Source organism: Lissotriton helveticus, chromosome 11, assembly GCF_964261635.1.
Source record: "Lissotriton helveticus chromosome 11, aLisHel1.1, whole genome shotgun sequence".
In the NCBI taxonomy this organism is placed as follows: Eukaryota; Metazoa; Chordata; class Amphibia; order Caudata; family Salamandridae; genus Lissotriton; species Lissotriton helveticus.
In genome coordinates, this window is record NC_136072.1 from 124,158,760 (window position 1) to 124,172,620 (window position 13,861).

Genomic DNA, 13,861 nt, shown 5'->3' on the forward strand with positions numbered 1-13,861 from the left:
CAGGTTGAAACATGTTAATTACAAGGCCCACTCGGCCCGCACACATCACACTGGGGACAAGCCTGGTAAGCTGTTGGTTTGGCTGATACAACGCGAGGAGCGCACAACACCAGTGACGGCGATACAACCAGTTGCTGGCCCGAAGGTGTACACCCAGGCGAAAATGCACGAGGCCTTTGTGGCGCGCTATATGTGTCCCGTCTTCTAACCATGCAACCCACCATAAATGCGTATCTAGACGACGTCGCGCTGCCTGCCCTAACGGATGACCAACGGGACGACCTGGGGTTGCCATTGGTAGCAGATGAGCTACGTGAGGCCATCTTTGCCCTCTTGAATGGCAAAGCCCCCGGCCCAGATGGGCTGCCGGCGGAATATTATAAAGCCTGCTCCGATATCCGGATCCCGGAGCTCCTCAAGGTGTACACAGCGGCACTGGAAGACTCGGCTTTACCCCAGTCGATGAATGAGGCGACACTGGTGTCCCTTCTTAAACCGGGTCGAGATGGCACGCTCCTCGGCTCGTATAGACCTCTAGCGCTGCTGAACACAGATTATAAGATACTGGCGTCGACCCTAGCCCGACGCCTGGCAGGCCTGGTGCCCGCCTTGATACACAGTGACCAGAACGGCTTTGTGCCCACTAGATGCACCTCCCACAACATACGGAGGCTGTTCCGAGTGCAAACATACGCAGTACAGGATTGGCCAAGATCAGGTTGCCTAGTTCTGGACCTAGAGAAGGCATTTGATTCGGTCGAGTGGCCCTACCTGCTGGCAGTGTTGCGCAAGTTCGAGCTAGGGGATGACTATATTGAGCTGGTCGGATTGCTGTACACACACCCCGTGGTGCGAGTCCGCACGGGTCGGCTGATGTCCGATGCCATTAGGGTGTGACGCGGCACCAGACAAGGCTGCCCACTGTCCCCACTACTCTTTTCACTGGCAATAGAACCCCTCGCTGAGGTATTGCGCAACAAGGGCACGCACTGGGGCATCCCACTGGCAGACGGCGTACACATAGTCTTGCTATATGCGGACGACCTACTCTTGTATGTCAGGGACCTCACCCAATTACCACCGGAACTCCCGGAGATCTTCCGGTCCTTCGAGACCATGTCAGGCCTCAAGGTAAACTGGGCCAAATCAGGGGCGTATTCGTTCAATCCCGACGTCCCAGACCCTGAAATTAGGATTAATGGCGAACACTTGCCGTGACACCATACCACGTTCAAGTATCTGGGAATATATATTTACAGAACACCCCCGGACATCCTGGACGGCAACCTAACACGCGCCATAACGTCCATAAGGTCGCAAATTGCCTTTTGGAAGACTCTACCGCTCAATGTCCCGAGCAGAGTGACGTTGACGAAAATGATTGTTCTTCCCAGACTCCTATACTACTTCGCCAACATCCCGGTATACGTACAGGTCCGCACCTTCAAAGACTTAGCAACCATGATCAGAGACCTGATATGGAACACTGGGAGACCCAGAGTGGCCCTGCAAAAACTGTATACGCCAGTCAGCGAGGGTGGCCTCGCAGTACCGAACCTAGAACTTTACTATCTAGCTGCGCAACTACAGTGAGTAACTGCCTGGCTCGCTGGAAACCACCTGGAGGACACGGCCACGGCAACAGATGTGCTGTCCTCCACACAGATACATACCTTATTCCACCCCCTGACACACCCGAGGAGAACGTGACAACTACATGTAGATGTGGCGGTACGATGCTACGCCAGGAGCTTACGACTCACGAACCACACCAAACCATATGCCCCAGCACTCACGCTCCTAGGCACCCCCAAGACCACCTCCGTTGTCACAGAAACGGCACTGGAACACTGGACACGCGCAGGAGTGGACACCATGGCGGACTTGTACGCCGATGGTACCCTGATACCTTTTGTGACACTGGCTACTGACACGGGTCTCCCAGCGGGACAGTTCTTACAACACGCCTCCATAGTTATGGCATACACACAACGGTGGGGTAACATCACTGAGGAACTACCTACACATCAATTGATACAGAGCCTACATGTCATGGGGAACGGTACACATGTGGTGCACTGGCTGACTCAAGCACTATTGTCACACACGCAACACACTTTACAGCCGCTACATGACAAATGGGCAATTGACAGGGGAAGGGACTGGACGGATAAGGAGTGGACGGTGGTGCTAATGGGCCCCAGGAACATTCCCCGCAACGCACGCTTCAAACTGATCCAGTTCTATATACTGCATAGGGCGTACCGCTCACCTGACAAAATTAACCGGTACTTCCCGGGCGCCGCAGCTAGCTGCCCGAGATGTGCACTGGAGGGAGCAGACTTGCTACATATGCTGTGGCAATGCCCACAGATTCAGACATACTGGCGAGCTGTGCTACCGATACTAGAACGATGCACGGCCATGCCGATACCGCACACATGGGAGGCATGCCTACTAGGCTTATACAAGAGGACCAAATTTAATAGAGTCCCCTCTCGTTTCTGGGACCTTGGCCTCCTCACGGCCAAAAGACTGATCACAAAACACTGGAAGCGAGCTACCCCACCCCTGACGGAACACTGGCGCACCTCCCTAGACAACTGGGTGAGAGCAGAAAGCACCACCCTCCAAAATGAGGAAACGGCAGGACTGAGACAGTTCCCAATTGCGGCATTATGGGGTGAGACGCTAAGCTCCTTTCATAGGGAATGCCAACTAGTACGGAACCCCTCAAATGATTCCCCCTCTGGGAGAGACCAGGAGGTACTGGGCGGAGCAGAGAATATATAAGCCGAAACCCTGGCAACACCGACAGGGAAATACACGACCACCCGGACAATGCCATCGATACGCCTATTGCCGGCATCCCACACTGACCGCCATGGTGATACCCCACCCAACACTCCCTACACACCAAATACCTACCACAGCCGACCCATCGTCCTCCCCAACGCTGAACTCACGCCCACAGTCACTATTCAATAGCACCCACACGCCCCCACTGCATCGATGCACCCTCAACTCAACACGCACACCACATTTCCAAATCAGATGACCATAAACCCCCTTTCCTTTTCCCCCCTTTTTTTTCCTTCATTGTTTATCTTGTAATGTCATCTCCTTTGTTGCACCAACACGGTTGGAACATTTGTGATGAACCATTGTCATGATGTATGAAGCGGAGAACTACTGTATTGTGTGATGCGCCCCGCGAACATGACGGACATCTCTGAGATGTGGTAATATGTATGATGTAACATTCATGTTTTCATTTCTCCTGTAATTCAATAAAGGATATTTAAAAAAAAAAATGACAGAGAGACAGCATACCATAGAAAAATCTATGTAGAAAAACGTGGAAGTCATGCATCTGATGAAGGCACACTCTCTGAAACGCGTTACGCATTTTTTTTTTTTTAAATAAAAAGGCACTTTTGCAGCCTGCTGTGTTCTCTGGTTTGTTTCTGGAAGAGGAAGGAATGGTGGTGGCATATATATATCTCCGAGGCCTTGGCGAATACCACGCAAAGAAATAAACGCACTCCAGGATCTTGTCAAAGTAACATTTTTACTTTGACTGACACGTTTCGACCTGAACAGTCTTTGTCACAGTCATTGATTTATATAGTTGTATGTTTTACAGTACTGTGTACTAGATTAAACATACATTGATATATATATATATCAATTTCCACCAGTTTGCTCTCGCAATGAAGACACCCACGCGATGTATATACTCAGCCTTTAATGGTAAAGCAGGCAGCGGTTCCAATGTCGATGCCCTTCTAGCATAGTCTCTGCCATCGACGCCATACGCGTTTCTGGTTCATCCCCTTGATCACTGGCAAATGGCTTTTGGTGAAAAAACAGCGGCAGGTTCTTTTAAATCGCACTCGCGATATTGCAAAGATGAGTCCCGCCCATCTGGGCTCAGTGCATTCTAGTTCATGTAGTATATTTCCATAGTGGTAACGCTGTAATTTTTCCTCCATTCATTAATTTTCCTTCAGGTTGCTGTTCCGGTGCATTGACGCCGTACCGCTTGCTTCTTCTCTTGCTAAACCGGCAACTTCGCTCCTCCACAGCACCCCATATTTCTGAGAGCGCAAGGACCCGCTCAGGAGCAGGGGGGTTGTCTTCGTGGCCCGAACGAGGCCACTTAATATTTCCACCGGTTTGCTCTCGCAATGAAGACACCCACGCGATGTATATACTCAGCTTTTATTGGTAAAGCAGGCAGCGGTTCCAATGTCGATGCCCTTCTAGCATTGTCTCTGCCATCGACGCCATACGCGTTTCTGGTTCATCCCCTTGATCACTGGCAAATGGCTTTTGGTGAAAAAACAGCGGCAGGTTCTTTTAAACCGCTGTCATTTTTCCTCCATTCATTAATTTTCCTTCAGGTTGCTGTTCCGGTGCATTGACGCCGTACCTCTTGCTTCTTGCCTTGCTAAACCGGCAACTTCGCTCCTCCACAGCACCCCATATCAATGCACCGGGGGGACCGCCGCGAAGTTAAAGCCCTGGACTACCGGCATCAGTGGTAACACACACACACACACACACACACATATATATATATATATCATTCACTCCTCCGCCACAGCGAAAGTAATGGGCGCACACGCGCTGCCTTTCCACAATTTGATTTATTCAATATTACAGCTGAAAACAAACAAACGATCAACGCGTTTCAGTGCTGCTGGCACCTTGCTCACGATCGTGAGCAAGGTGCCAGCAGCACTGAAACGCGTTGATCGTTTGTTTGTTTTCAGCTGTAATATTGAATAAATCAAATTGTGGAAAGGCAGCGCGTGTGCGCCCATTACTTTCGCTGTGGCGGAGGAGTGAATGATAATTAACGGCGAGGTTCCGCCGTAGGAGTACGCACCCACATCGAGCGCTCGCAGGGCTGGGAAAGCAGGAACCGGCGTGTGAAGACACACACACACACACACACACACACACACACACACACACACACACACACACACACACACACACACACACACACACACACACACACACACACACACACACACACACACACACACACACACACACACACACACACACACACACACACACACACACACACACACACACACACACACACACACACACACACACACACACACACACACACACACACACACACACACACACACACACACACACACACACACACACACACACACACACACACACACACACACACACACACACACACACACACACACACACACACACACACACACACACACACACACACACACACACACACACACACACACACACACACACACACACACACACACACACACACACACACACACACACACACACACACACACACACACACACACACACACACACACACACACACACACACACACACACACACACACACACACACACACACACACACACACACACACACACACACACACACACACACACACACACACACACACACACACACACACACACACACACACACACACACACACACACACACACACACACACACACACACACACACACACACACACACACACACACACACACACACACACACACACACACACACACACACACACACACACACACACACACACACACACACACACACACACACACACACACACACACACACACACACACACACACACACACACACACACACACACACACACACACACACACACACACACACACACACACACACACACACACACACACACACACACACACACACACACACACACACACACACACACACACACACACACACACACACACACACACACACACACACACACACACACACACACACACACACACACACACACACACACACACACACACACACACACACACACACACACACACACACACACACACACACACACACACACACACACACACACACACACACACACACACACACACACACACACACACACACACACACACACACACACACACACACACACACACACACACACACACACACACACACACACACCCTGCTGCTGCTTCCCATACGGCGAAGAAGGAGAGACGGACCACTGCATGCAGGCTAGATGTTTTATTTAACCCAGTTTCTTCAGCATGAAAAGATGATATATATTTTTAGTCTGTCGAGGGAGCGGAATAAATCTATTTTAAAAAAAGCATGGAGTAGTGACGTCTTTCTTGTCAGAAAAGTGCGTTTGAAGAAATATATATATATATTTGTATATGCTTTGGAGTCCCCGCGCAAGGGCGGGACTATTCAGTGCTTATGGAGTGGTGTGGCTCACTGGTTAGAGGCGCCAGACTCGGGAGCAGAAGTCGGCCCGGGACCAGGGTTCAATTCCCGACGCGGCAGGGTCGTGGACCAGGGTCAGCGGACTCGACAATTCTCACCTCGGTGCCTACTCTAACCTGGGGTCCCACTCGGCAACTCTGGGCATTAGCTTGCCTAATCTCCACAACGGCCCCATCAACGCCGGGGATGCCTGGCTCCACCTTGGGGATTCCCAGTAGGGACCCTCCCACAGGGAAAGCCAGGACGGGTTCCCCAGCGGTATACAGCGCCGGGACGCCCCTTTGCTGGGGCAGCTGTGCGCTTTACAAGTATACGACATTTAACATTTAACATTTATGACTTTGATGAGTATACCCTTCCTGACTTCTATTAAACTGATTCTAACATCGTTTGCAATAACTTAATAACTACATTTAGGGTTGTTTTGCACTAAAGCATGGCTTTTATTCTTCATGTCTGGAACAGTACTATTTCTTTCACATGAAAAAGGAAACACGAAAGAAGTAAACGGGATGTGGGAAGGGTGCTGTAGTGACCATGTATTATAAGGAATGAAATACTCTGTGGCATATGTTAAAAGAACTCTGCCAGTCTCCTCAGCCAAGGTGAAAGGCAGGTCACGGAACATAATGAAAACAGAAGTTTAAACAACTAAAACGAAACTTGCCTTTAAATGTGTCTAGTTTTTTTTTCTTGATGAACAGTTACCAGCAGAAGAGTTATTTATGGCAACATTTTACATTTTTATACACTTAGAGTAATTTTGGGAAAGATAGAGTCACTTTCATTTACACATACTGAGCCAAAGCTTTTTTTAAGTTCTGACTTCTGTTATACGTTTTTTTTGTAACTAATACATAGCTATTTTTTGGGGTTTTTAATTTTTCACTTAAAGTTCTGCTTTTAACCTTCATGGCTGCTAATATCCGATCTCTTTCATATGAAAGAGCAACTCTCCAAGGATTTAAGCAGTTTGTCGGAAGGGTGGTGATGTGACCATCTATAATAAGGAATAAAGAAACCTTTCCCATTAATTTCAAGGAAATTATAGGCCACCTTGAGTTCCACAAACTGATAAAGAAACATGGCCTTCCGCCTCGTTCCTCTATATGTTCACAGAACTCCTTGGTGACTTGCAACATCCTTATAAGGTACATCAGGGAGTACTTTATCCCATAAATATTACACAGAAGTGGTGACCACTCAAGTTATAGGTCAGTTGCACTTTCCCTTGATTTTTTTAAATTGCCAATAACTTTCTCCCTGTTGACGGCTCTCCACCAAATTTGATGCTCTCTTAACATAGGCAGCAATGGTCATTGCGTGCCAATTTTCATGTAGTTCCATGCACAGGAAAAAATGTTAAAGGGACGGGGGTCAAACATATTTGGCTCCCACAGGAAATGTTGGTCACTGCTGCAACAATTCTCCTGTTATGGGTCCACCACACAACAAGCTCTAGGCACCTCACAAAACAACTAATATTGCTATGTTCTTCAACTAAACAGGCAGTCACAAGTGCAGTTACCTTTCAGATAACAGGGTCATGATTTAAATGGTGCAGCAGGTGCACTGTCACCGGGCCAAAAAGTTGTCAGAACTCCTCTAAACACCTAATATTGCTGTATTTTACTAATATACAGGCAGACACAATTGCAGCTATCTTGCGGTTATAAGGGGCTTGATTTGAATGGTGCAGCAGGTGCAGTAGCACTGGGGCTGAAATCTTATGCAGAATATTGCTACATTTTACTATAAAACAGGCAGTCACTCATAATTTGCGAGGTACATTTAAGAAATGTTTAGGAATCGCTATTTATATAGCGATTCCTACATGCATAGGCTTTTGCGAGTCCTTAATTGCGATTCATTAATAATCACAATTAAGGACTCGCAAAATCTAGGTGCATGTGCCTCTTTATATTGTAATATTTTACTACTAAACAGGCAGTCACAATTGCAGTTATCTTACAGGGAATAGGGTCATGATTTGAATGGTGCAGCAGGTGCAGTGGCACCGGGGCCAAAAGTTGTCATAACTCCTCAAAACACCAAATATTGCTATATTTCACTTCTAATCAGCTAATGCATTTACTTATACTTGTTGCTGTAGTGGTCATCATTAGCTAAACATTTGACTCTCCCGCAACTCCCTTCATTAAAGTCAATTAGATTGCTGCCTTGAAATTGTTTTGCCCAATATAGATCCTACTTCTATAAATAACTTCAATTAAGGCATCAAAAGGAGATTCTGGAAATATGAGCTCTTTCACTAGTTCCATAGGTCTCAAAGAATAGTTAATCATTTTACTTCAGCTTGGTTGGCCGGCGGGAAAAAGTCCAGTCTTTTAGAGTGCCCTGTTTATTAATGCTGAGTTTAGATTCAACGGCCAGTTTACGCCAGAGAATCCACACACCAGCCCCTATAATCTAAGTGCTATTTTGATTTTGATGCACAGCCCCACCACCCCAGCTCCTTGTCCCTTGTAATACCCACTGCCCCAGTTCCTAACCCCTTCTGATATAGAAATAACCTGAGCATACACATCTCCAAATTAGCATTCATAGCCTACCTTGAGGGAGTTCTTGAAGCTGTAGGATGGACTCTTCTCATGGCCATCGGCAATCTCCTCACGTTTCTTACAAAAGAGTAGAGTCTTGGCATAAAGGAAGAGGTGCCTCTGCATTGGTTTGAAGCGTGCCAAGTCCTTCACCTTATGGTGACCCTTTTTATGATCCGTCCAGACGTTGAAAGAGCCCTGCATCAACAGCTTGCCCAGCTCATTAAGATCCCCCTAATACAAAATATAAAATGATGTACATTAAAATAATTCCACACTCAAAGGAAAAAACGTTGTTTTGTCTCAGAAAGCATACTCTGGTTCCGGATTATCTCAGATGGCTTCTCCAATTTCAAGTAAACAACATTAAAACTTGAGTACAGCAGCCAAAGTATGATTGTTGGTCAGCTACCACTCTTCGAGTTATTCTCTAAGGCAGTATATGGGGCTGGAACAGGCATTTATTTGCAGTGTGTATTTCAGCTGAACGAAACACTTTTAAGGATGGAAAGTCATGTACTGAGCCAATGATTTGGTCTGTGTAACACCTTGTTGGTCTAGGACCAGTTCAACATTCGCATTTGGAGAAACATTTATGCAGGCCATACTTCAAGTTTTTCATGTGTCTATGGCATCAGTTCATGTTATGAACTTTTGACATTGGAAGGAAAGGTGGAAGGATGACTTCACTGAAGATGCTGGACTCCATGGTAGACCCATTTATTGGCCTTGTGGTTGTACCACGCTGGTGGAGAGGAGAGCTAATTAAAGGAGAGAAGGGCAGTAGAAAATGGTCTAAAAACCATAGTCTTGTTTAAATTGTGTGGTCTTAACCGCATGCATGCGGGGCGAATTCCGCCCGTACGCTGGGTTTTGCGAAAGCGCACTTTGCATGACGAGCTGGGCTCGTCATGAGCGTGCGAGGAGGCTACGCCATGACGAGCCCAGCTCGTCATGAGCGTCGAAGGGGTTAAGAAACTTAAATACAGATAGGTTGTGTTGCCTTTCAATAGGGTGAACATTTGTCACAGATTTGCACAGACAGTCAGGGTTTTCCAACCTCATTGGAAGCAAATGTAGGTAAATCTAGCACGCATCCGATTGGTACCTCTTGACATGTTTTCTGATTCTTAGTAGAGAAGCAGGTTTCATGACATGGGCATGAGGAGTTAGTCACCTGCGTTGGTGGCTGATTTGGAATCTGGTTCCCATACTTCATTCTCGTTGTCGTCATCTAACTATCCATGTGGAGCCCATGCAGTAGTGAGTGGCAGATCTGCATCTCCAATGCTCTTTTGCCTTGCTGGCTGCTCACCATCTGCCCTCTGTCACTGCAGTCTGCAAGGTGGGACTAGGTTCCAGTCTAACAGTCTAAATTGCGGTGCAGAATCAGCACGGGGCATCTGTCCTGGCTCGTGAAGAGAAACTGGGAGTTGTAGCCAGTCTTTGAAGCATTGTGGTGAGGGGCGCTTTAGCATCCCTGGCAGATTGGATAATAAGGGGTGGCACTTTGGGAAGGGGCCTGGTCACCACTGCTAGGATTAACCCCATTGTGACCGTCAGGCATAATCTGGGGATTCTCTTTAAAGGGCCAGGATGCCCTTAATTGAAAGTGCAGTGACTTCAGTGCTCGCCGCATCTGGAATGGGAATTTCCACTGCATGCTATACGGGGATGTTCCACGAGTGGCCATTTGCATCTATTTCTGATAGTCTGGCTTTTATTTCGGCTTTAGCTGCACAGTTTTCTAAGCATGTACGCAGAGGCCTAGGTCTTTTCCTGTCTATGTGAGGTCCGGGATTTGTTCTCTGAACTGGATGGAAGCCAAGCATGCCCTTCTGGGCATACGACTACTGTCCCTGTCCAGAGACTAGCGAATAAAGTGATGTTGGTAGCATGCTGTGTTTTAGGAAGGTAAGTAGATTGACAGGACCTTTTTAGGTCGAGCCTAGCACAGCGCGCATGCGCTGCTCTAGGATAAAACAACCTCTTGGAATCGCTGTCCAGCTCACATCCGAGTGCCACCATAAGAGCAATTCCCTATGGGGAAATGGTACGTGCAAGAAGAAATTGCAGTCGTGATTGTGATTTTTTAAAATTCATGAATCAAATCAAACACAATTTCAAACGCAGAGGGTATGACTGATTGCCTGAATAAAGCGGAAACAAGCTGATTGCCTGAATAAAGCGGAAACAAGAGCGCGGGCTCTGGATAGAGCAAAGATCATGAGACCCATAAGCAAACAGAATAAGTATACCATGTATAATTCTAAACAAGTAACTTATCACGGAGTACAACTCATACAGTAGCCATGTCTACAATGTGCTCAGAAAAAATTGGCATCTTCTAAACTCTGACAGCATTCCAAAGGACATTGTCCCTACGAAACTTAAAACGGTTTACAAAAGGGGACCAACATTGAGAGACACCTTATGTCCTAGCTATGTCAAATCCGGACAATACAAAAAAACTTGCCTCCCAGAGAAACCACTTGGGTTCTTTGTATGTGGAAACAGCTGTATTTGCAAATTTGGTAAAAACAAAGCTACTAGTTTCTCATACAATCGTTCGAAACAATTTGTGGTAGATCAATCCATCAATTGCAATACAACTTTCACCATCTATGTTCTGATATGTTTTTGTGGAAAAACATATATTGGCAGCAGTATTCGTAGCCTTAAGATACGTATACAGGAGCATGTTGGGGCAATCAGGAATGGTGATTTAAAATATCCCATGGCCAATCACATTTGCACAGAACTTCAAAATGAAAAGAATATTGAATTCCATGCCATTGCACGTGTGAAAGCCAATGAAAGGGGCGGCAGTAGAGAGTTGGCTCTAAGACAACTGGAGTCGAAATGGATCAGTCGTCTTAGAAGTGTAAAATTTGGGATAAATCAAAATAATGAGTTTCATTATTTCTTGTAAGAAGGGCTGCTGGGATTTGTAAATGTATAACAACTCTTTTTCAAAATGTATTTAATTGATCTGGCCTTAGATTAATGTTTTGTGATGATGTTTAATACACATGAGGCAATGCTACCTTTAGTAATGTTGTTTCTTATTCCCAATGTTAAGATCTTTAATTACGAAACTACTCATCTTGCAATATGTATCACAATGATCGGGCCATAGATTAATTCCTTTTACATCTGAGCACATGCAAGATAATGTTACCTCTAATTATAGTTTTTTCTTTAAAAAAATCTGTGGGGTGGTGTTTCACATTTGTTTTTATATAATTTTGAATATAGGTCTTTTCATTTACCATTTTGTTATTTCTTTATACAGTATATGTCACTGATTTGCCTAACCTGTCTGGCCGTCTTTCTAATTTTTGTTGGATTACTACTTTTTCACAGCTTATAGATATATTCATTCTGCATAGCATAAAATTATCCTCAAAACATTTTATCTTGCTTATAATATGATCCCTTTTTTGGACCATATTCAAATCTGGCCACCACCTATGTTGGCTGGAATATTATTGGACACGTTTTTGGCCCGTAACCGTGGTTTTCTGATGCTATAATTCACGACTCGAGTTATGCTTTATCTTTTTATTTATTTTTTCGCGCTCTCTCTTTCTTTATTTGTCAAATTAAGAATACGAGTTCGCGTTTATGGTAGTATGATTCACATAAATGGCTATAGAGGCTATGTTGTTTAATTAGAAAGCTTGCCTTCTTCCTTTCTTTTTCCTTTTTCTTGTACACCTCTCTTTTCTTTAATCCTTGGTCATGTGGTCCTCAATAACATTGGATGCTTTTTCAGCATAATAGCTTACTCTAAATTATTTCAACTTTTTTGATACTGTAATATAGATTTGTTTTTAATGTTGTATGTATGTATATTTTACTTTTAGTAATGTGTATGTTTTATCTTTAGCCCTGAAGAAGTCTCGATTGAGAGACGAAACGCGTTGGCTAGGAGAATTTCGCTTATGTACTTGGATGTTAATGTTTGGATCAACTAATAAAGAATTTATTCGGACCATCAGTGGATTCTGGACCTGCTTCTTATATCAATTTGCTCTTGGACTGATTCAATGTGAAAGGAATGTTACGTTTTTTTTGATGGGTGCTGATTCCAAAAAATTTTGCATTTGTGGTTTGGGCCTTTGCCCAATTGGGAGTAAATAGGGTTTTATTTTGCACTTGTGGTTTGGGCCTTTGCCCAATTGGGAGTAAATAGGGTTGAACTCCCTGGTTTCCTGAGCACCATCACAAGACTATTAAGCCACTTTATTAACAGGTGCAGTAGTTTGCCTCGACCCTTCGTAACCTCTTGGAATCGCTCTGGACTTCCGGCCTATGGCTTGCGGTTACGAGCAGTGTTGTACGAGTGCGCAGGCACCACTCAAATCCCGGGACACTGTAGCTACATTTGCGGGCATGCTTGTTTAAAGTATGTTGAATTTTTAAACTATCGGGATGTGGTCTGCGAGAAAATAGACACAAAGCGCCACCATGTGGCCGACTCTCAGGAAAAGTGCCAGTGTTGAGAAAAAGCGCCATTGATAAATAAATGCTGGGATCATACAAATTAAGACTCTGAAATCTGTTCCTGGGGCTTAGTACCCCTTACTTCACTACAGTAATCAATTAGTACATGGCATACTCGAGTCAGTGGGCTACTACTTTCTTTACCAAATAGGAGGAGACTTTTGAAGGAGCTATCTGAAGAGGAAACTGAGTTGCATTTCTTTCTTACTTTTGGAAAAGTACATCATTCTCATCCTGCAATATGCCTAGTCTAAGGTACTTGGCAAATACCTGGAAGACTAAGTCCTGGAAGCATTTATTCACTCATGGAATCTGTCATATAATCTATGATGATCTCAGCACCTACGATGGAAAGGGATTATATGTTTGAAATTGGTGCTTGATGACTCTTCCTAACACCACCTCACAGAGAATTGCTGTCAGGCTTCAAAGCATCTAATTCTCTAAGGATGGCATCACTAATGAGGCTGTTTCT

At 45.4% G+C, this 13,861-nt stretch overlaps 2 protein-coding genes across 6 annotated transcripts in view; one reads left to right on the forward strand and one right to left on the reverse strand.

Annotated features, from left to right (window-relative positions):
• The window catches only part of MCF2L2 (MCF.2 cell line derived transforming sequence-like 2), a 2,082,183-nt gene that overhangs the window by 224,739 nt on the left and 1,843,583 nt on the right, over positions 1-13,861 (reverse strand). For all 4 annotated transcript variants that reach the window (XM_078665987.1, XM_078665986.1, XM_078665989.1 and 1 more), the window contains exon 22: positions 8,890-9,111. In XM_078665987.1, coding sequence (XP_078522113.1) covers positions 8,890-9,111 — 222 coding nt within the window. The remainder of the gene's footprint in view (positions 1-8,889; positions 9,112-13,861) is intronic.
• The window catches only part of B3GNT5 (UDP-GlcNAc:betaGal beta-1,3-N-acetylglucosaminyltransferase 5), an 818,869-nt gene that overhangs the window by 18,637 nt on the left and 786,371 nt on the right, over positions 1-13,861 (forward strand). The window lies entirely within an intron of this gene.